Source organism: Bos mutus, chromosome 16, assembly GCF_027580195.1.
Source record: "Bos mutus isolate GX-2022 chromosome 16, NWIPB_WYAK_1.1, whole genome shotgun sequence".
In the NCBI taxonomy this organism is placed as follows: domain Eukaryota; kingdom Metazoa; phylum Chordata; class Mammalia; order Artiodactyla; family Bovidae; genus Bos; species Bos mutus.
This window is the reverse complement of record NC_091632.1, coordinates 52,215,318-52,237,351: the sequence shown is the minus strand read 5'-3', so window position 1 is coordinate 52,237,351 and position 22,034 is coordinate 52,215,318. Positions and strand designations below refer to the sequence as shown.

Here is a 22,034-nt window from a genome sequence, read left to right as displayed (position 1 = left end):
ACATAGAAATTTACATTAGAAAAAAGTGAATTCCCATGCAAGTTCATGTACTGCTATTATCCATCTCAAATGGATTCTATCAAAATAATTCTTAACATATTCAGAGGATACCTTTTTCTAAGTAAAATCTTTCCCTAATTCAGAGCAATGCATAACAATAACACCAATGAAGTTCTTTCTTCTGATCTAGGCTCTTTCTTGACAAGTTAGACCTACTTCTTTTGTATGCAGGAGAAAAACTCCTCTTCTTTAATACCTACAAGAGAATCCTAAGAAAGCTAAAAAATGAAAAATCTTTTCATTACCCATCATGGATGAAAATATATTTATAAATATATATTCTACAGGACCTTGAAAAATAGATTCTATTTCCTTTAAGCTCATTAATTTGAATGTGTGAAAGACAAAAATAACCAAAACTTAATAGAAAAAAATATTCTCTATCTTAAAAAATCTCTAATATAGGTCCTTCACTTACAGCAACTCATTTTCCCCTTGAGTAAACTAAAAAAATAGGTCTTTTAGGTCAGGGTTCGATAATCTACACGAGACCCAATAAATTTATCACCACAATTTTCTCCACACCAATCCTATTTCCACAGAGACCTTTCTCTGACAGGAATTTGGTATTGATAACTAACCAAGCCTGGCCTCCTTTTATTCCTCATGAGTTTTAAAAAGTCTAGATAAGATGCATTCCTGGTTTCAATAAAATGAGAAGCGGCAATATTTTTTTAATAACTCAGTATTTTCTAAAGAGAATCAGTGAATCTCTTTGTCTTGATTATTTTAATAAAGCTCTCTTCATTTACATAAAAAAAATAAAGAGACAGGTTAAAGGAAAAGGAAATATCGAAGTGTTACAATTTTAGACTTATGCACTGATACCTAGGAATAAAGCACTTATCTTCACTGCATCCATTAAAAGGAAACAGAGGGTTTGAATTACACTAAAAGTAGGCTCTGTGGAGCCATCAAATGACTTCATCTATAAGACAAAGGATAATTACTTATTTATACTTAATCTAACTAAAAGCTAACAAGCTGTATTAGGAAAAGGAAAGGAAATCTGAAAAAAAAATGTGTACTTGAAAATTCCTACAGGTAGAGTTCTTTCATCAGCTTACAATAATGGGAGAGTTTTATGAGGCCATTTAATCCCTTTGCTGATATTCCTGTTTAATCTTTTAGAATTTTTATCATTTAAAGACTATGTGTTAAACTGTACTATGAAAATAGTACTATGTGAAATACTAATATATTGAACTCAACAACTATCCCAGTTTTCTTAGTGATTACACAAGGTCTGGGTATTTTTGCAATGAATGATTTCAGTTGCTAGAATCAGAGACGAAGAGAAGGAATTTGCAAGGACTGTATCCTGAAACTAAAACTAAGGAGGTAAGTGATATTTTAAAGTCATTTCAAGAGTACATTTTAAAACATGCTAAACACTTTTCAAATACATACATACTAACATAATTATATACACTGCAACAGACAAACAGAATTAATCCCTTGGAATAACAACACTCAGATCTTTCAAGACAGACAAAACCCCATTGCTTTTCAACTGGAGCCATTGCAACTGGTCTCATAATCCTTATTAAGAACACTATTCCCCAGATGCCATTAACTGCTGCTTCTTGTTGTTGTTTAGTTGCTAACTCATTTCCGACTCTTTTGTGACCCCATGGACAGTAGCCTGCCAAGGATGGGATTTCCCAGGGAAGAATAGAGGAATGGGTTGCCATGTCCTTCACCAGGTGATCTTCCTGACCCAAAACAGAACCTGCATCTCCTGCACTGGCAGGCGCATTCTTTACCACTGAGCCACCAGGGAAGCCCTAACCCCATTCTGCTTACATGTGAGGAAGCCAGATTAGATAGGAGGTTCCAGTTAGGGTTTCCTATCCCACTGTTAATGGGCATAGCTTTATCTATCTATAACCACGAGTGGGGAAGAATACTCAGTTCCTCTTCTCTCCTGAGAGGATACTGACAGATTTCACAATACATCCTGATTTCTTCTTCTCAGAATCAACCACAGGCTGAATACAAACTTAATTACAAATACAAACAGAAATACAACCTCTATGTCCTACAACCTCTATGTCCTACAGAATTGCATGAATATAAATGTAAGATCTCTGCTAGTCCACTATCCAAATATCAATCAATACAATGAGCACTGAAAAGGTTTTTAACCTGCTGACTGCCAACAAATTTGTCTGTTTCATTCATTTTTGTAATCTAGTTGCTCTACTTTCCAACTCCTAGCTCAACACTCAGCCTCTCTTCATCAAGATGTTTTTGAACAAAAAGGAAAATATGTCCCTGTATACCAAGGATCATCACTTACATACGTACTGTGAATTATTAATGTCTACATTCTCCATCTGTACTGGGAGATGTGAATGAGAATTATCCTGGTGACAAGGAGGCAGAACCGCACCCAGTGAAGTGCCCAGCTGTCTCTGAGAAAACATGCAATGAACCATACCTCCTCAGGCTAAGCATGAGGCGACCTGCAATTCTCAAAACAAGCTTAGATCTGGGAAGACAAGCAGAAAAATGAAACCACGGCCAGATAAGAGACGCATGTGTCCATCCACACTTGACTGGGCCTCAGCTAGTTCGGGGGATTGTTATCACTGTTTATTGGGGGACTGACAATTAGTGTGACCAAGATGAAAACAGCATTAATCCAAAATTAGAAAAAACAGTTTTGTAATTGGCAATTACAATGATTAAGGAGACTAAAAGTTGTATGTAGAAACTACAAAACTCAAAAAAAATTACTATCGTCCAAGACTCTAATAGTTGAAAAATGTGTTAAAACTGGATGGTACCAGAAGTGAAAGATAATCCAAATAAGAATGTAAACATCTTTAAGAGCAGTGTCTGGAAGATCATTAATGATGGATGGATGTTGGGAAATCAAGATTCACTGTACGCATTACGAGGGACGCACCTGGTTCTTTTTTTTTGTACCAACTGAGAATATTTATGCACCTGTCACTTTCCTATTAAAGAAGTTATCCTAGCCAGACTGGCAGAACTTAGGTACAATTATCAGCCAAAACAATCTGTATCCTTAATTGCAATTATTCTCAAGCACGGTTCTCACAAAGCAAATGCTATGAGTAATAACCTTTCTACTTCTAGATCATGGTTCTCAGTCTCAGCACTACTGATATTTGGACTTGGTAATTCTTGACTGTAAGGGGATATGTTGTGGTTGTACAGCAGCATCCCTGGCCTCTACCCACTAGATGCTGGTAAAACTTCCCTGCCAGGTATGACAATCAAAAGTGCCTCCAGACATTACCAAATGTCTTCTGGATGGAAAAAAAAAGTCACTCTGATTGATAACTGCTGGTTTATAGTAATAAAACAAGATAGCCAGTGCTCAGTTTTGAGGAGAGACTACCCACACTGCTACACCGGAACTACAACTTGATGAAAAGCGGTCAGGACACTGAGCTATTCTACCACTGTGGGAGGCAGCACACAAAACCCATCGCCATCACCACCAAGATGAGGCACTTCTGACCCAGGTGTCAGGAGTTGTTACACCTACTGTGATCAAGAACTTGAAATTCATCTTTAGTTTCATTTTGTTTCCAGGACTAATACATGAAGCAATTGTTATACTCTATGGCTATTTTTTAGGGCTTCTTTAGTAATAATTCCTTTAAATGTTCCAGTGGGCCTTGATGAAGCTCTCCAATAATCAAAGCTCTTTAGCAAGCACACAAGCATGTTTCAAGTTACCTTTCCTCCCTTTTGTCTCTCAGAGGAGTATCACTAAGTGAAAACTGGGAAAATCTTAGCATAAACTGGTGAAATGATCAGAGGTTAAGTCTTTTAAAAAAATCTCAAAAGCTTGAGAAACAAACTGGTCTCTTCTTTTCTGCACAAACATGTCTAAGAAGTGAAAATGCCCTTATAATCTTGTAGCACCAAACCATTGTTTTGGTTCTACATTATTTCATGGATGATTATTTACTTATAAAACATGCTTTGGGGGCTGCTAAATCCTGTCTTTTGTTTATTTTACCTCATTAGTTATAGGGAGGAGAAAATGGAAATGCTACTACTTTTTGGTATTCTGGTAAAAGAAATAGTCTTAAAAGTTAAAACTACTAAGAACAGCCATGTAAGTATATAAAACAAAAAAAGAATATATGTAATTTAAATTTTATTAGCAAAAAAGTCATTAAATGCTTGAAAAATTTCATTTGCATTACCAATCCTTATTTATTAATAGCCAAATCATTGTATTTCTTTATTTTCATAATGAATGCTTCCGGGGCCTTTCTTACACTGTTGCCTGTCTTGGTCTCTGTGAGGCTGATAGTTAAATAAGCAAACATTAGCCATAGACAATGTGTGTGAGTGTGCGCCTAAATATTTTAAAATTTTAGAACACATTTAAGAACAGCAAAAACAAAAAAGAAGAAATACAAGTTTGATGAGTAAAACTGAGGAAAAGAGGAACTTTTACTTAAGTTATATACATGTTTCCTTAAGTCTGCCAAAGGTCCAGATGACATCACTGCTGGTTAATTCAGTGACCAAATTATGGACTAGTAAGATTAACATCAGCTTTCTACATATGTATCCTTCTCTGGAATGAAAAAAAAAAAACCAACAAACACTTGTTTATATTTTACTTATGTACAATTGGCACATCAGTGTTATTTTCAGTTTTATCAAACTAAATCAACTAAGATCACCCCCCCCAAATTTTATATTTTCTTCCCATATTCAACTTCTCACTTTCCATGAACCTAGTTCCTTAATCTCATAAGGAAACACAACTTTTTATCATTCATGTGATCCAATCCAGTGTTGATAAAAGGGACATTACAGATCTAGAGATCTGAGATAGTGGCTGAAGGGGAACCAAGCTCTCACATATTTTGCTTGACCCACATAGTATAGGATGAAGGGAAAAGAATAAGAGAAAGGGAAGGAAGAAAAGAGGGAAAGAGCAAGAAAGTACCTGCAATGTTTGCAGGAAAAGCATAAACTGCCCAGTTTGGCCATAGCCTCACTGTTCCCAGTGTCTTCCACTGACTTCATCACACATTTTGTCATCTCCTTGGTTCCTACTGGCAATAATCCTACCTCCTAGTCCAAACTTTCATATTCCAGATGAGGAAACAAGAATCCAAGAACAGTTTATCAACTTGTCTAAGGGAACACAGATGGTTATTAGAAAAGCAACAGTAAGAATTGGAACTTGGATCCTAGTTTTGTATTCTTTTCTCTGACTCCATCATACTCTTCCATAAATTCAATCTAGAGCCTAAAATAACAAAACGTTGAAAGAAAAAGGAGGAATTACCATATAAAATGCATACAGAAAGTAAATGATGCATTCCTGTTTCAGTATAAGTTTGTTCCACTTCTTTATGCCCAATCAAAGTGGCCAGGAAGTTGGAGAATAGGTGAGTAATGAATACAGGCATAAAACTGAATCCACAGCTAACACTGCAGCAACAGTCGAAACATAATTCAGTTGTTAAGGTTGGGACACTGAATTTCTAACAAGTTCTTGCCTTCTTTCCAACATCATATTACTACATTCAATTGTATAGAATTTAAACAGCCTGAATCTTCTGTTATACTATAACAGAACTAGTTTATTTTATACCTCATGACCTTGTACTATGATGTGTTAAATTTAGAGGAGGGGTATTTGCTATACTTCACAATTACCAATATAATTCTGTGGGTCTTGAATTTTAGATGCCTAAAGAGTGTATGAACACTTAACCATACTTGGGCAAGTCACTTTTCATTCTAGATTAAACTGTGACTCCCAGGATACCTAGGATATGTTCACCACTGAAAATAAACTTTTAGATCATCTACTATGTAGGTGTACATTACAGATCTGTAGGACAATGAAGCTTTCTGGTTTGTCTGCCAGAACTGTTACTTTGAAGAAGAGTCTTTATACCATTCCAATTCTCAGTGAGGGCACAGACAATCCAAAGCAAGAATTATCCCCAGAGGGTGACTACATGTTAAAGGCATCAGGGAAAGAATGAGTGGTGAATATGGAGTCTGTAGATGGCTCCATTTCCATGGCTGCCATGGGATCATCAGACTCAAGCAGAGGCAAGAATTCACTTAAGTTTCAAAAGCAAGAAAGCAACACTGACTCTGCTTTTTACATCAGAACTTCAAATTCTTCATATACTATTCATATACTTCATATATGTTAATAGTATATATTCATATACTATTAACAGAATAGTTCCAAATATTATATTTAAAGTAAAGAAAAGAGGAAAAGCTATAAAAACAAGAAACTATCATGGGGAAACTGTAAAACCATTTTGCATTTTTAATGTCTACTTCCTGGCTAAATACAAATGAAAGAATTAGTAATGATTACATGTATAGTTATTGAGGTAACCAGAGAAATAACTTGTGAGGAAAGATCAAGAATATGACCTTTTCTTTAAGAATGAACTAGACAAGACATTTTGGGGAAGTAATGGTGAGTAGGAAAAAACAAAAGAACTTTTTGCATTTTATCTGATTTGTATAGTAACACAATTCTAGAGTTGTCAGACACAAATGCTTAAAATAATGAAGTTTCATATACAAAATAATGCCATCATACTGTGTTTATTCAGAAACACACATTTTGACTTTAAACGGGAATTATCCTATCTAAAAGTGGTCATTTATAATGTGTGAAGTGAAGAACTTCTGATCGTGCTTCTCTTCAGTATTCTGTTTTGTTTCCTTCCATAAGCTGTTATATAAACTATTTAATAAATAAACATAAAAATTAAAATGCTGCTAAATAAATGACAAGTGCTGAAAACCAATGAAAATTTCCTAGTTGCATTCTCAATTTATTGTTAAAACTATCATTAAAAATTAATAACAAACTTTTCTCTGCTTTGTTTGCTCTTGATTATGTTTTTACTATCTTATATTGTTATAACTTGCCTGGAAAATCCCATGGACAGAGGGGCCTGGTGGGCTGCGGTCCATGGGGTTGCTAGGAGTCGGACACAACTGAGCAACTTCACTTTATTTTTTCACTTGCATGCATTGGAGAAGGAAATGGCAACCCACTCCAGTTTTCTTGCCTGGAGAATCCCAGGGACTGGGTAGCCTGGTGGGCTGCCGTCTATGGGGTTGCACAGATACGGACACGACTTAAGCGACTTAGCAGCAGCAGCAGCAGCAGCATTGTTATAACACTAAATTTTTATTTCATTTTAAAATATCTTATCTTTGAATAAGAACTCTTCACTCTATAATTACTGAAAGCAGTATTGTGGGTATTAAATATATGAATTCCCTGGTGGCTGAGACGGTAAAGCATCTGTCTACATACAATGCAGGAGGTTGTAGACTTCTACTACAATGTAGATTGTAGATTGAACTTCCCCGGGTTCGATCCCCTGGAGAAGGAAATGGCAATCCACTCCAGTACTATTGTCTGGAAAATCCCATGGACAGAGGAGCCTGGTAGGCTACAGTCCACGGGGTCACAAATAGTCGGAGACAACTATAACAGTTTGAAATTAACTGCATCAAAATGCCTAATATTAAATAGTCTCTAATGTTTAAATAAAGGTTCATACTAAGGTTAAAGGAGAAGAACTAGGAGGAACATAATGGAAAACAGAATTTTTTTTTAACCAACCTCAAAAATTAAATGCCACTGGTACTATCATTCTGCACAGTATTTTATTGTTTTCAAATGAAAAGTTATAAGTGGTTATTTCTGTATCTAACACCTCTTGAAATATCAGTAGGCTGATGAAGATATTCATCCAGACCAATGATTTTACTCTTGCAGTTTGAATACTGAGAATGTTGACAGTTTATAACACTGCTGACAGATGGAAACAATACGTAATAACCTTTCAAAGTCTAGACTCACTAGATTCAGGTCTCTTATCTCCTAAAAAAATCTTCATTTTGCCACAAGTACCAATTATAAATTGCAGCTAACATTTAATGAGGGCTTATGTGTCAAGTACTGATCTTGACCCTTTTTTTTTTTATTGTGATAATCTATAGCTATTTTACTGTCCTTCACCCCATTAATCCAAAGTCTCCCTGAGGACAGTCACTTTGTCTAGTTCCTTATGATATCCCCAGCATGTGGTATGGCTAACATATAGTAGGCACTAAATTAATGAGTCAACATTTTAAATGCTTTAAATATTTTTAAAGCTGTTGGTCATGACCTAAAGGGTTAAGAAAATGCAAAGGAACAGAAAGTAGAGTGAATTACTTCTAGTAGAATAAATATCCTTTAATGAAACTTTTAGTCTGTATGCATGCGCGCATGTTCAGTGGCTAAGTTGTGTCCAACTCTTTGCGACTGTATGGATAGTAGCCTGCCAAACTCCTCTGTCCATGAGATTTCCCAGGCAAGAAAACTGAAGTGGGTTGCCATTTCCTTCTTCAGAGAACCATTCCGACCCAGGTATCAAACTCCCGTCTCCTGTGTTTTATGCATTGGCAAGCAAGTTCTTTACCACTAAGTCACCTGGGAAGCCCAAGCCTATATGAATACGACCCATATAAAATATATTTTTACTTATGGCTAAGAGTTAAAAAAAGTCTGAAGAATCACTGCTTTATTTGAATTATTTCATTTGCTCCTCACAAGAACCATGTAGATAATATCATAACTTCTACCTTAAAATAAGAGAAATGAGGTTTTCTAGATGTTATATGTGATGTTCAAGACGATAGACTATCTACGTCACTTTTATTAATGATGTCACGATTACTATTGGTGAAACTTTAGTTAATTCAGATTTTCTTATGATACTCATAGGGTACTATAGTAAGAAAATCTGAATTAACTAAATAAAGTTTCAGTAATAGTAACTGAGACATGATTAATAAAGACAAACATAGGCTTTCAAGGCAGACAAGTCTGATTGAATTTAATACCTGGTTCTGCCACTAACCAGCTATGTTGGCTTTGGCCTAACTTAACCTCTTTGACCTCTATTTCCCCATGTGTAGAAGAGGGACAGTCATACGGTTGTAAGTTTTTAAGTGATTTAATGTATGTAAATAGCCTAGACCACTAAATAGAAGCTGTTGTAATGAAAATAATTATTACTGGGTTCCCCGCCCCCCCGGGTCCAATAAACCACATTCAATTTTACACATATTTTGAATGTGTAAAGAGCGCATCAGGAATTTACTGGACTATAAAGAGAGGTATGAGAACTGGACAGAACAGGCATAGAGCCGTCCAAGAGTTTCTGCGGGCCTCAGGTAAAAAAGATGCCCAAGACAATCAGGGAGTTGGTTCAGGTCACTATGGGAATCAAGGGAAACGACGCTGCTTAAACGTAAAAACAAACACAACTATTTAATCCTTCCACAGCAACATCCATCTTCTTTCTCTGCAGTCTGGCAAAGGCTGAACCAAGGTGTCAAGAATCGCACCAGGTCAGCTCCCAGCCACGAGGTCCTGGTATCAAGGGGCTAGGGCACAGAGATTCGGAGAAACTCACCCCGGAGACTACGTTGATACTGCCCCAGAATCTCCTCCAGGGTAGAGTTCTCCGGGGACTTCGCCATGCACACACTCGGGGGCCACAGATGGAAGTTGCGTGGGGAAGTGTCCAGTGTCCTCCCCTCCAAGAATAAGAGGCCTCAGCCCCCACGATGCGCCTGCCTGCTTCCTGCAGCTGCTGTCACAGGGGAGCAAGGAATCCCGGAGATTTCGGGCCTTTTTCCACCCTCGGGCCCTCGTGGTGGACGTCGGAAGCTGTAGTCCTCAGTGTCTAAGTCTACAGTCTCGAAGTTCCTACGAACCCGCCCAAAGACTACAATTCCCAGAGGGCAACGCGCTCGAAGCTCACGCTTTGGCGGTTTGGCGACCAGATCCGGTTGCCAAGAGACTGCTTGGAGGCTCCGCCCATTTCTGTAGCCCAGTCAGGCTTAGTCCTGCCTTCATCCCATCCTGCTGTCTGGACCACCTAACTGACAGAAAGGGCTCGTTGAAAGGCTTTATTCATTCTTCTAAATTCACTAATATGCAGTTGATCCTTGAGGATTCTCAACAGCGCAAATAACGAGCTCCTACACCCTTCAGCCTCAACATCTCTCAACTCTGCTAAATAAATTTTCAAGAAAAAGCTCTGAATTTCCCAAACGGTGTAGATCGTGAAAGCGGCTGACACTAGCAATCTTATCAAGCCCAGCGACCCGACAGCAGCTTGGAGTTGGCGCACTGCCCGCTGGGAACTGTAGTCCCAGCCCGTTGCGGTCCCAGCTAAAGCCCGGGTCCTGTTCATTGTTGAAGCAGGTCTTCGGCGTACGCCTGCGCAGTCAGCAGCTGGAGAGGCCTGCGGTTGAGACCCCCCGCACAACTCCTTTTCATTGTCTGTGCTCGGCGCCTGCGCAGTAGGAATTCGCCGGGACTGGGCCGGAGCAGGGGTAGGGCCGGGCTCCTCGCCCTCTCCCCAGGCGCCTGCGCACTGAGCGGCCGCTCCTTGCCGTTACCGCTATGTGCGGAGCGTGTGTGGAATAACGTTATTGCCCAGCAGCGCCGAGGGGCCCAGAGCTCGACCGCGGCGGCGGCGGCGACGACGACAGGGTGGGGGAGGACGCTTGCGAAAGACTCACGGGACGCGGCGCGCCCCGCCCCCCCGTCCGGTCCCTCTCAGCAGTGAGGGGTAAGTGATGCGCTCTAATGCCGTCGCCGCCGCCTTTCCACACCCTGCTCTTCGGGTTTGCAGCGGGGGCTCGGGCGCGGCCCGCAGCGGGCGAGGGTGCGGGCCAGCGGCGAGGGGCGCTTCCCCGGGGCTCCGCGCGCCGCCCCCTCCCCCGGACCTGGGACTCGGCGGGGACGCCCATCCCCCCATAGTTCCCCCCCCCCGACCCCCAACCCCGCGTCCAGCGGCCCGGCTTCCCTTGCTAGTGTCCACGTATTGAGTCGTCTTTGGCTGTCTTGGCTTTGTGCAGCCCCCTCCGCCCGAGCTGTTTGCAGGGGTGCGGGCGGAGCAGTGGAGGGAATGGCTGCGCTGCAGCTGGAAAAGGGGTTTTTTCCCGGTCTGAGCAGCTCCCGGTGTCGACCCTTTTGGGTGGTTGGTTTTGGGGTGTGGGGCGGTTTGGAGAGGTTTGGCAAAGAACATTTTGGACGTGGTGGGAGGGCGTGGAAGATGTGGTGTCAGTCAGCCCGCCGGGCCACAGCACCCGCGCAGGCTGTGGCTCCGTAGTAACCCGGGGGAGGAGAGAGTGGCTTCCTGTCGACTTCATTGTCCTGAGATTCAAATGTGGGCTTTGGTATGGGTCCCTTCATTTCTTCCAGGGAAAGAAGAATTAGCAGCTGCCTAACCAGGGGCGGGAAGATGTGGGATTTGGATCCTAAGTCATAAAATCTGTTTTTGCGGGGTTTTTTTTAGTGTTTAGAGGAGTTTTGTTTTCTTTTGTTTTTTGAGAATGTAAGCTCCAGGAAGGCAGGGACAGTGCCTATCCAAGCACTGCCAAGGTGATCCATGTAAAATTACTAGATCACGATGAAGAAAGGACTAGGAAGGGCCTGACGACAAAGCTGTTTGTGTAGCAGGAAGATGAACCAGCAGAATGTTTTTTCATTGGGTGGGTAACGCATTTACGTTCCTAAGGGAATAGGGTAGGCTACATCTTTCCGTTTTGTTTTTTAAGCATTCAAAATTAAAAATAGGCCTGGTACATTTCTGTTTCTGAATTTTTAAATGCATGTTTTTATTCTCTTAATGAAAATTTACCCGCTTGGGAGAAATGTAGTGAAATAGATGATGTACTTGATTGAAAATGCATCGTTTAAAATGATTTTATTGTTAAGCTTACAGTGCATACAGTCGTTTACTGGCATTAAAACCAGCGAAAGAGATTGAAGCAGGAAGGGGAGGACCCGGTGGAGGAATGATGTGAAAGGAGGGAGTTACATTATGAATACAGTATCCAGATCTTCACTAATATAACCTTAGCAGGGCATGTGCAATGATTTAGGAATTCTACTCTGAAAATACTACATTGCACGTTACAAACCATTTTTATTTTTCTGCCATTTCTTTAAATAGTAAAACCAGTGCTGCTTTTACTTTTTCCTAACTTTGTTAATTTTGTTGAAATTTTTTTTGTTTAAAAACTGAAAAATCTAAATGCACTTGACAGAGACGAAGGAAGATACTAAAACTTGGAAAGTCAACTGATTTGTCTGTCCAAGCCCAACTGCTAAAGAAAGGCAGAGTCAGATAAAACCAAGGTCTTTTTTGCAATGTGCTCTTTCATCCGTGTCCCTTGGTCCCCCTACCCTGTCAAAATTGTGCAGTGCTTTTCTGCGTGCTCTTTTGAGTTGTTTGTGACAGTCAAGTTTATTAATACCTCATAGTTGTATTAGTCTAGTCTTTTCTTTTGATGTAGAAGTAATACTAATGAAGAGGAACTTTAGTTTCATAAATTAACTTTCTGATACAGGAAAAGAGGCCTTAAAGTGGACTTTTCATAAAAATAGAAACTGTTGGAATTTCCCCCCTACTTCATATTAGTAACCATATTTTAATGTTATCTTCTGCTATTCAATACTATTTTATAGTATGATCAACTCTATATAAACTGTTAAAAATGAAATTGCTCCATAGGAACTCATGAAGTTCATCGGTCTTAAATTCAGTGAATTGTGTTATATTCAAGTTAAACAAGAGCTTACTGTTTGAGGGAAGGAAATTCACATTGAACTTGTTTATTAAAATTATGCTCTTTTATTCAGTTGATTTTGCCATAAAGTGGTTTTATTGTCTTATACTTTTTATCCTTTAATTCTACATTGTATTTTGATAGACTTTTAAAAGAGAATTAGTATGTCTCTTAAATTTCATCTTACTTAAAAATAATCTGTAATTAAATTCACCATGTGGAATTAAATCAAACTTGAAATGTATTCTACTTTTAAATTTAATGGTGTGCTAGAATTACTTTAATTATGGAAGTAAATAACCATCTGCATGTTTTTCGACTTTACACTATAAAACTATCATACATTGTGTCTATTAGTATGAATATCTAGGTGATTTTAAAAACCTTGTGCTTAAGGATTTGTTTTATTTGTTCCAAGTATCAGTTTCTTGTTTCCTTCTATCTGTTTAAAAAAACCCAAAAGCCTCCCGAAACTAGTTTTATTGTTGCATCTGGTAGTGATCAGCTATCACTTATCTAGTAGTAAATACTGTATATGTTTAAACTTGTTGTCAGTATGATTTTTACTCAACAAAATTCTGTCCCTGAAAAATAACTTGGTATTTTAATTAATGTGTAGTGATTTTCTTTTCTTTATCATGAACATTGGGGGGATAAGCAGTATACTGTGCTTATAAATATCTTAACAGACAGCATGGTATTAAACTGCCAACTGAAATATCTGTATAGTTGTGAATTATTCTGCAAGTATATAAAAAAAGAATTGCATACTGTCTGAAAAAAATTTGGTGGATAAATATTATTGACGGAAGCATTACGTGTTGATGTGTTTCAGTAAGAAATGAGTTTCCTCTAATGGGGAGAAACCTCAGATTATTTTTATTTCATAAACTTTTGTTAATAACTAAGATTTCTAATAACTACCCTTGGTGAAATGGGTCTTTATTTACTCATATTTCTCGAGGGAAGTGCTCAGCAATGAGTTAGCCAGTGTAGGCTGTCTAAAAGATAAAAGAGTAAGAAAACATCTGTCGGTAGTTGTTGTTTGGTTGCTAAGTCATGTCTGACTCTTTGTGACTGTATGGACTGCAGCATGCCAGGCTTCCCTGTCCTTCACTATCTCCCGGAGTTTGTTCAGACTCATGTCCATTGAGTTGGTGATGCCATCCAACCATCCTATCCTCTGTCGGCCCCTTCTCTTCCTGCCCTCAGTCTTTCCCAGCATCAGGGTCTTTTCCAGTGATTTAGCTCTTCGCATCAGGTGTCCAGAGTATTGGAACTTCAATTTCAGCATCAGTCCTTCTAGTGAATATTCAGGGTTGATTTCCTTTAGCATTGACTAGTTTGATCTCCTTGCCCTCTGGTAGTATGTTTGATTAAATTGGATATATAGTCCATTTTAGTTGAAATGATTATACAACAGTATGTTTTTTGGGCAAAATGAATGACATAGCTGATATGTACTAAAGTAAACCCCACTCCTGTTCAGAGGTAGAAAGGAAACCAACAAAAGCAAGGTTATAGAAATTTCTTTCATTCAACAGAGATTATGCGAAGCATAGATGTAGAAATGAATTCCATGCATGCATTACATAGGTTTGAAAAACAAAAAACACAGCAGAGAACAAGTTATTATTTAAGTGTATTGGTGGCTAACAAATAATATAGAAAATACTACCCTTTGGAACATAAATATTTACTGAATACATGAGTAACGTATGTGTGTGCTTAGTTGTTCAGTCGTGTCCTGACTCTGCAACCCCATGGACTATAGCCCACCAGGCTCCTCTTTTCATGGGATTCTCCAGGCAATGAGTAAGACTTACTGTGTATTGAGTACCTACAAAGTGCCAGGCATTTTGTGTGTCTCTGTGTAATTCATGGCAGCTGTTGTATAAGTAAGGTATTATTTTACACTTAAAGTTGAAAATACTTGAGGTCCTGAGTTAGTGAATAATTTTGCCTCTGTGTCATTCATTACTCAGTGGTAAAGCCTATTAACTGAACCTTTGTCTTTTTGACTGAAGCCAAAATTGTTTTCACTCATCTTTTTCAGTAAGTTTAAAAAAATAACATTTATTTCCTTCTAATTCACATTATTTTAGAATCAGAGGAGACTTTAGAAGTCATCTCAAACGATGTGCCATTTATTACTAATCTCTGAGATCTTACTGAGCCCACCTTCTCCACGAGGAACACTTCCATGAACAAATGGCCATAGGATGGCTAATTTAGCTTTTGAAAATTATAATAGAAAGCTCTTATTTAAACTGAGCTAGTATCTGCTTTACTATGTAACTTACTCTATTGGTTATAGTTCTTTTGTTAGATACAGTAAGGTCTTTCTCAATATAGTGGTTCTCTGCCAGGTTTTTCCTTTTCTAAATCAAATCTGCAACCTCTACAGCTTCATATGATACAGTTTCCTTTACCTTCCTCATCTCTATCACTAGATAACTATCAGTCGGTTTCGTCAGTGCTGTTCTTTTTTGTTCACATTTAGTTCTGCAATTGTGGTCTGAACACAGTGTAGTGAAATTATCCCTTTCCTTAATTCAAGCCATTCAGTTGTGTTTACAGTCTAAAATTGTGTTAACTCCAACAACGGTAATATCTTACCAGTTCTAAGCAGAAAAATGCTCTGTGGCTTTTCAAGTTACATTTATCCAATTCAAGGGATTATTTTCTTTTTTACATTCTGTATTTCTACTTTTCTAACGTTAAAATGACCTTTTTTTATGAAAAATAGTGTTGGTAGGTAGTAAGTTTCTTTTGATATTAATCTTTGGGTTTTGTTTTCGTGTTCTTAAATAAACAATAAAAAGTTGGCCTTCTGTTATTTCGCATTTTGTTTCTTAGAAAAATTTGTCTGGAAATCACTGATGTGGTCAATATAAACATGCACCTTTTTTATGTTAGGCTCTTTCCCATTCTGAATATACATGTAGATAATGTTTTTAAGCAATGTTTACCTTTAGCCCTTTTAAATATCATCTAATTGAAGGTAGTTAAAACTTGAGATCTTCTTGAATAATGATTCCGTCATCCAAGGGATTAGCTTCTCTCTTCCTGGCTTTTTGACATTTATAAATTTAACAAGCAAGCCCTCTTATGTCTTTATCCTGCGCATGTATTGGATATAGCCAAGGACATACCATGCAAATTTATAAATAGAAAAAAAGTTACATAAAATATGCTGGAGGAGAAAGGTCACCTTTGTGTGTGTGTCAACAAGGATAATGAAAACCATTTGAATGTTTTGTTTGTTTTTAATTAAAGGGAAAATCATTATATCCTCTAGTACTAAGGGAGTTGGTTGAAGCTTACTGTCTGGTGTGGACGTGGATAATTATATAAAGTCAAGCATAGATGCTGTGAATAAAAGTAAATCAGAGTAAAGGGATAGAGAGTGATGGACTGCTATTTTTTATTTATTCTTAAGTAGTCATTCACATGGCACATTAAAATGGTCCCCCAAAATCAAACTATTTGAAAAATAATGTGAAAAGTCCTCTACCCATCCACCTTATCTGCTGACTTAACCACTTCTCCCAGTCTAATAGGTAACTTTTTAGTGTATCCTTCCAGTGAATTTTTTTTGAATTTAAGTAAATACTGTATATATTTTTATACTATTTACCCTCTTTTACACAAAGATAGCCTCTTTATACAATAGGCTTCAGCAATACGTGAACCTTGAACTTGCAGATGTTCAAGCTGGTTTTAGAAAAGGCAGAGGAACCAGAGATCAAATTGCCAACATCTGCTGGATCATCGAAAAAGCAAGAGAGTTCCAGAAAAACATCTATTTCTGCTTTATTGACTATGCCAAAGCCTTTGACTGTGTGGATCACAAAATTCTGAAAGAGCTGGGAATACCAGACCACCTGACCTGGCTCTTGAGAAACCTATATGCAGGTGAGGAAGCAACAGTTAGAACTGGACATGGAACAGCAGACTGGTTCCAGATAGGAAAAGGAGTACGTCAAGGCTGTATATTGTCACCCTGCTTATTTTAACTTACATGAAGAGTACATCATGAGAAACGCTGGGCTGGAAGAAGCACAAGCTGGAATCAAGATAGCCGGGAGAAGTATCAGTCACCTCAGATGTGCAGATGACACCACCCTTATGGCAGAAAGTGAAGAGGAACTCAAAAGCCTCTTGAATGAAAGTGAAAGTGGAGAGTGAAAAAGTTGGCTTAAAGCTCAACATTCAGAAAACTAAGATCAGGGCATCTGGTCCTATCACTTCATGGGAAATAGATGGGGAAACAGTGGAAATAGTGTCAGACTTTATTTTTTGGGGCCCCAGAATCACTGCAGACGGTGACCGCAGCCATGAAATTAAAAGACGCTTACTCCTTGGAAGAAAAGTTATGACCAACCTAGATAGCATATTGAAAAGCAGAGACGTTACTTTGCCAACAAAGGTCCGTCTAGTCAAGGCTATGGTTTTTTCCTGTGGTCATGTATGGATGTGAGAGTTGGACTGTGAAGAAAGCTGAGCACTGAAGAATTGATGCTTTTGAAGTGTGGTGTTGGAGAAGACTCTTGAGAGTCCTTTGGACTGCAAGGAGATCCAACCAGTCCATTGTGAAGGAGGTCAGCCCTGGGATTTCTTTGGAAGGAATGATGCTAAAGCTGAAACTCCAGTACTTTGGCCACCTCATGTGAAGAGCTGACTCATTGGAAAAGACTCTGATGCTGGGAGGGATTGGGGGCAGGAGGAGAAGGGGACGACAGAGGATGAGATGGCTGGATGGCATCACTGACTCGATGGATGTAAGTCTGAGTGGACTCCGGGAGTTGGTGATGCACAGGGAGGCCTGGCATGCTGCGATTCATGCGGTCGCAAAGAGTCGGACACGACTGAGCAACTGAACTGAACTGAACTGCATCTTGAGAGCTACTATTTTAGAGACTGGTTAGGTAATATCACTCTTTGAGAAAGTAACTGCAGCCATGAAATTAAAAGATGCTTGCTCCTTGGAAGGAAAGCAATGACAAACCTGTGCTAAGTCATTTCAGTCATGTCTCTTTGTGACCCTATGGACTCTTGTAGCCCACCAGGCTCCTCTGTCCATGGGAGTCCCCAGGCAAGAATACTGGAGTGGGTTGCCATACCCTCCTGCAGAGGATCTTCCCTATTTAGGGACAGAACCAGGCTCTCTTATATCTCTTGCATTCGTGGATATTTACCATTAGTGCCTCCTGGCAAGCCCCTGACAAAACTAGACAGTGTATTAAAAAGCAGAGACATCACTTTGCCAGCAAAGGTCCATATAGCAAAGCTATGGTTTTTCTAGTAGTCATGTATAGATGTGAGAGTTGGACCATAAAGAATGCTAAGCCGAAGAATTGATGCTTTTGAATTGTGGTACTGGACGAGACTCTTGAGAGTCCTTTGGACTGCGAGGAGTTCAAACCAGTCAATCTTAAAGGAAATCAACCCTGAATATTCATTAAAAGGACTGTTGCTGACGCTAAAACTCCAATACTTTGGCCTCCTGATGCAAAGAGCCGACTCATTGCAAAAGACCCTGATGCTGGAAAAGATTGAAGGCAAAAAGAGAAGGAAGTGGCAGAGGATGAGATGGTTAGATAGCATCACCAACTCAATAGACATGAATTTGAGCAAACTCCAGGAGATAGTGCAGGCTTGGCTTGCTGCAGTCCATGAGGTTGCAAAGAGCCAGACACGACTTAGCGACTGAACAGCAACAACAACAAGATCTTTCCTAGGTGGATGGATGTGACCACTGCTGCTACTGAGGTTTGAACAGGAGAGACAGTTGTAGTGAGAAGAATTTGTTATCAGGAATTGCCTCAGAGGCATTACTTGTGTGATCTTGAGTTTGTCACAACTTAGTGAGTAAACAGCAACAGGAACAAGATATGTCACTTAATTTCAGAAGTTCAATTTCTTTGTTTATAAAATAAAGCTGGCAATAGTCTAACTACCTCAGAGGTTTATTTTGAAAAACTCATTAGATAGATATAAAAGACAAGAAAGTTGTAATTACATTTAGTGATCCTCTTTCCAGCACCATAAGCGTGGTACCATTTGATAGTGTTAGATTTGAAGAAATGTTCTGGTGCAAGTTCCATCAAGCCCAAAATATCTGTAATGAATGAAAAAATAAAATCTGCCAAGGGTTTTAGTACTTTTTATTTTTAAAGAATGAACTTTTTTCATTTGCTATTTTTATTTTAATGTTTTAAATTTATTATTTTAAAAATCTTTAATATTTATCTCTACTAATTATTGAATGATCAGTTCATTTTTTAGTTCAGAGAAAACACAAGCCTGTAAATTTTACATATACTGGTCTCAGAGTTTCTACTTTTTAAATTATTCATTTTATTCCTTTTCACCAGAGTAAATTCATGAGATAAGTTTTTGTTGTAAAATACAGAGCCTGTGTATATGTGATTTATTATTGTTCTTCTGGATTTTTTTCCTACTATTCTTAATGAAAATTATTAAACATATACAAGGAAATTGAAACAGTTTCATAGTGACTGCTCACATACCTACCATCTTGATTCTGCCATTAACATTATGTTAGTTTTATCACATATCTGGCCATAAACCTTTGTCTATTCACCAATCCCTCTTACATTGATCCATTTCAAAGTAAACTGTAGAGGTATGTTTTTCACAAAAGGGTTCTTAAATCATTTGAAACTGTTTTAGGTTTAAGTTTTCTGAACGTACTTTTGAAATATTTTGTAGTAACCACTGTATTACACTGTATTAACAGTGTAATAACAGTTATTACACTGTAGTAACAGTGTAGTAACCACTGTTACATTAAACAGTAGTTTAAAAATGAAGTACTATTTTTTCAGTACTATTTTTTCAGTTTTTCAGAAAACAGTACACTGTTTTCTATTCCAGTAGTGTTACTGAGGGCTACCCTGGTGGCTCAGCTGGTAAAAATCCACGTGTAATGCAGGAGACCCCCGTTTGATTCCTGGGTCAGGAAGATCCATGGAGAAGGGATAGGCTACGCATTCCAGTATCCATGGGCTTCCCCGGTGGCTCAAATGGTAAGGAATCTGCCTGCAATATGGGAGACCTGAGTTCGATCCCTGGGCTGGAAAGATCCCCTGGAGGAGGACATGGCAACCCACTCCAGTATTAGGGCTTCCTGGGTAGCTCAGCTGGTAAAGAATCTACCTGCAATGCAGGAGACCCCAGTTTGATTCCTGGGTCGAGAGGTTCCCCAGGCGAAGGGATAGGCTACCCACTCTAGTATTCTTGTGCTTCCCTGGTGGCTCAGACTGTAAAGAATCTACCTGCAGTATGGGAGACCTGGGTTCAATCCCTGGGTTGGGAAGATCCCCTGGAGGAGGGCCTGGCAACCCATTCCAGTATTCTAGCCTGGAGAATCCCCATGGACAGAGCAGCCTGGCAGGCTACAGTTCATGGGGTCTCAAAGAGTCCGATACAACTGAGCGACTAAGCAGAGTATTACTGAATTCAGTTTTTCTGTAAATAGCTAGCTGACAAAGTTGACACCAGTGATACACGAAGACAAGATATTCATTGTTTGTATGTTCATTTGTGTGTGTATGGTCTTGAAGAGGAATGGTAGATAGTTTGGTTTTTGTTTTTGATTAAGCTGAAGAGCTATTGAAGGAAACATATCCTGTTTCTCCCATCCAAGTACTAACAATGTCCGACCCTGCTTAGTTTCTGAGATCAGATGAGATTGGGCATGTTCAGGGTGGTATGGCCGTAGAATACACTGTTTCTCTAATCAAGTGATTCTGCTATTTCCTTCAGTCACAAATCCAGAAATGAAATATTTCTTCTCAGTTCAATACCTCACTACCTTGCACTTCCACTATTCCCCTACCCTTCTTTTGTGTGAAAAATTCTGTGTTAGGCCATTCACTAAATATAAGAGCCTTTGCTTGTGGTGAAAGAGCACGGTTCCACATTAAGATTTTAAGTGGTTCCTGTAACAGATTCCAGAGTGTTAAGGATCTACTATATGAATAAAGAATTTAAAATTTGTAAATTGAAGAGGTGTGAACAAATAGAATGCAATTAAATGAACCTTAAATAAAGTAAAATTTAGACATTTATTTGGGGAGGGTGGCCTGAGGACAAGAGAATGGGCTTTTAAGTGTCTAGGAGAAGCAAGTCTACTGATTATTGTTAATAACATTCAGAACATAATTCATTAATAGAACCTGGCACTGTTTTGCTAATGGATTTTAGGTTAATTACGAGTTCATAAGTCTTGTTCACCAAAGATATGATGAAGTTTGTATCAGATGGTTGTTTCAGCAAAGGATACTATCCGACAATCACTTATTTCTTTTTCTGAATTTTCAGGTGTCTAGTTTTGTCACTAGGATTTCTAATCTCTGACTTGCTCTTCCTGTCCTCTCTTTTTCCTGGGTGCAATCTGTAGTTTTTTCCTTCACTCTCAGCATTCTAAATCAAAACATGGTGTATTTCATGTGTGCTCAGTTTCAGTGCAGTCACTCAGTCGTGTCTGACTCTTTGCAACCCCATGGAATGCAGCACGCCAGGCTTCCCTTTGCATCACCAGCTCCTGGAGCTTGCTCAAACTCATGTCCATCGAGTTGGTGATGCCATCCAACCGTCTCATCCTCTGTTGTCCCCTTCTCCTGCCTTCAATCTTTCCCATCATCAGGGTCTTTTCCAGTGAGTCAGTTCTTCACATCAGGTGGCCAGAGTATTGGAGTTTCAGCTTCAGTATCAGTCTGTCCAGTGAATATTCAGGACTGATTTCCTTTATGATTGACTGGTTTGAACTCCTTGCAGTCCAAGGGACTCTCCAGAGTCTTCTCCAATACCACAGTTCAAAAGGCATCAATTATTCAAAAATTCCTGTGCACTAGTACTTTGTAAATTACTTTCTCTTTATTAAATTACAGCCCATTCCCCCCATTCCCTTCTCTGCCATGTTGTCAGTCCAGTGAATCCAAGTTGAAGGGATCTTTTTGAAGTACTAGAAAATACATGGTTTCATGTATGCATTTCTTCAATGATTTATCTAAATAAAGGGAGATTGGGAGAGAGAGTACCTGGGTGGTTGATAGTGCTGTTTATCAAGATAGAACAGAAGGAAAAACAGGTTTTGTTCAGAGGATGGAAAGATGCAATTTTTTTCCAGATTAATTCTGACAGGTGAATGGGCCTTGGAAATGAAAATGATTTACAAGTAATTAGATATCAGGTCTATTGCTTATAAAAGAGGTTTTGGCTTGAAATTTAGAGGTGTCACTTAATAAACTGTATTTGAAGTCCAGTGCATCTGTCCCCAATCTTTTTGGCACCAAGGACTG

At 38.9% G+C, this 22,034-nt stretch overlaps 2 protein-coding genes across 21 annotated transcripts in view; one reads left to right on the top strand and one right to left on the bottom strand.

Moving 5' to 3' along the window:
- Positions 1-9,803, bottom strand: part of SDCCAG8 (SHH signaling and ciliogenesis regulator SDCCAG8) — a 250,331-nt gene extending 240,528 nt beyond the window's left edge. For all 9 annotated transcript variants that reach the window (XM_070385343.1, XM_070385344.1, XM_070385345.1 and 6 more), the window contains exon 1: positions 9,531-9,803. In XM_070385343.1, coding sequence (XP_070241444.1) covers positions 9,531-9,597 — 67 coding nt within the window. In that variant the 5' untranslated portion in view covers positions 9,598-9,803. The remainder of the gene's footprint in view (positions 1-9,530) is intronic.
- A 693-nt stretch (positions 9,804-10,496) lies between these two features.
- Positions 10,497-22,034, top strand: part of CEP170 (centrosomal protein 170) — a 131,485-nt gene continuing 119,947 nt past the window's right edge. For 4 of the 12 annotated variants that reach the window (XM_070385335.1, XM_070385334.1, XM_070385336.1 and 1 more), the window contains exon 1: positions 10,497-10,697. The gene's annotated coding sequence lies outside the window, so the exon portion shown is untranslated. The remainder of the gene's footprint in view (positions 10,698-22,034) is intronic. The other 8 variants (XM_070385342.1, XM_070385329.1, XM_070385340.1 and 5 more) reach the window with 6 other exon arrangements.